Raw genomic sequence first — 1,208 nt, forward strand, 5'->3', positions numbered from 1 at the left:
GAAGGGAGTGGGAGGAGTCTGAAGGGAGTGGGAGGGACCCCAGGGGAGTGGGAGGGGCCAGCATTAAAGGGCCAGCACACCTTGAGCTCCTCGGGCAGGTCGCTGTAGTCGATCTCGATCAGGGCCTCCCGGGCGTAGAGGCTGGACGTGCGCTGGGAGCTGCTCACCGGCTCCTCCCCGGCCGGGCCGCCCTGGGATGGGGGGGACAAGGAGGGGGTCAGGGTGGTCCCCGAGCCCCCCGTGTCCCGTCCCCAGCCCCCCCGTCCTCCTCCCGGCCCCACCTCCTCCTGGCTGATATCGTCCATGGTGCCCTTGGAGAGGGGCAGCTTGATGTCCTGCATCTTGCAGGCCTGCAGCAGGTTGTGGCGGTCGCTGCGCTTCTGCTCCAGCTTCGTCTCGATGGCCGTCACCTCCTTCTGCAGGTGCGTCATCTCCCTGGGGGGGGAAGGGAGGGAGGCAGGCCCGGCTGGCCCCGCCCACGAGCCCCGCCCACAGAGCCCAAATCCCACCCATGCACCCCTAGCTGCACCCACAGCCCCTTTAGATCCCTCCACATCCCTTAGCCCCTCCCATGCCCATTAACCCCACCCACAAGCCCCCGAGCCCCTCCCATGTGCCCCATAGCTCCACCCACAAGACTAGCCCTGCCCACATGCACCACAGCTCCTCCCATCCACCTTAAGGCCCCACCCTAGCCCCACCCACCAGCCCAGTAGCTCCACCCACCTCCTTAAAGCCCTGCCCACCACCTGCCACTCATGCCAGCCCCACCAATCACATAACAAGCCCAGCCCACAACTCAGCTCTGCCCCCAAGGCCATGACTCCACCCCCATTCTTGGCCCTGCCCCCCAGGGCTGTGGCTCCACCCCTGCTTGCAAGCTCCACCCCCAGGGCTGTGGCTCCACCCCTGCTTGCAAACTCCACCCCCAGGGCTGTGGCTCCACCCCAAAGGGCTGTGGCTCCACCCCTGCTTGCAAGCTCCACCCCCAGGGCTGTGGCTCCACCCCTGCTTGCAAGCTCCACCCCCAGGGCTGTGGCTCCACCCCAGGGTTGTGGCTCCACCCCTCCTTGCAAGCTCCACCCCAGGGTTGTGGCTCCACCCCTCCTTGCAAGCTCCACCCCCAGGGCTGTGGCTCCTCCCCTGCATTTTGACCCCACCCCCATTTCTTGGCCCCACCCTGCACCCGTGACCCCACCCTTTCCTTA

The 1,208-nt window shown here is 67.1% G+C and overlaps 1 protein-coding gene across 1 annotated transcript in view; it reads right to left on the bottom strand.

Annotated features, from left to right (window-relative positions):
- SMC1A (structural maintenance of chromosomes 1A) overlaps positions 1 to 1,208 on the bottom strand; it is a gene marked incomplete at its 5' end in the record, with an annotated part of 10,164 nt that overhangs the window by 3,090 nt on the left and 5,866 nt on the right. Inside the window, 2 exons of the mRNA XM_010575238.1 lie at positions 81 to 191; positions 282 to 435. Of these exons, the coding sequence (XP_010573540.1) occupies positions 81 to 191; positions 282 to 435 (265 nt within the window). The remainder of the gene's footprint in view (positions 1 to 80; positions 192 to 281; positions 436 to 1,208) is intronic.

This window comes from Haliaeetus leucocephalus, unplaced genomic scaffold (assembly GCF_000737465.1).
Source record: "Haliaeetus leucocephalus isolate CR32 unplaced genomic scaffold, Haliaeetus_leucocephalus-4.0 Scaffold456, whole genome shotgun sequence".
Classification (NCBI taxonomy): Eukaryota; Metazoa; Chordata; class Aves; order Accipitriformes; family Accipitridae; genus Haliaeetus; species Haliaeetus leucocephalus.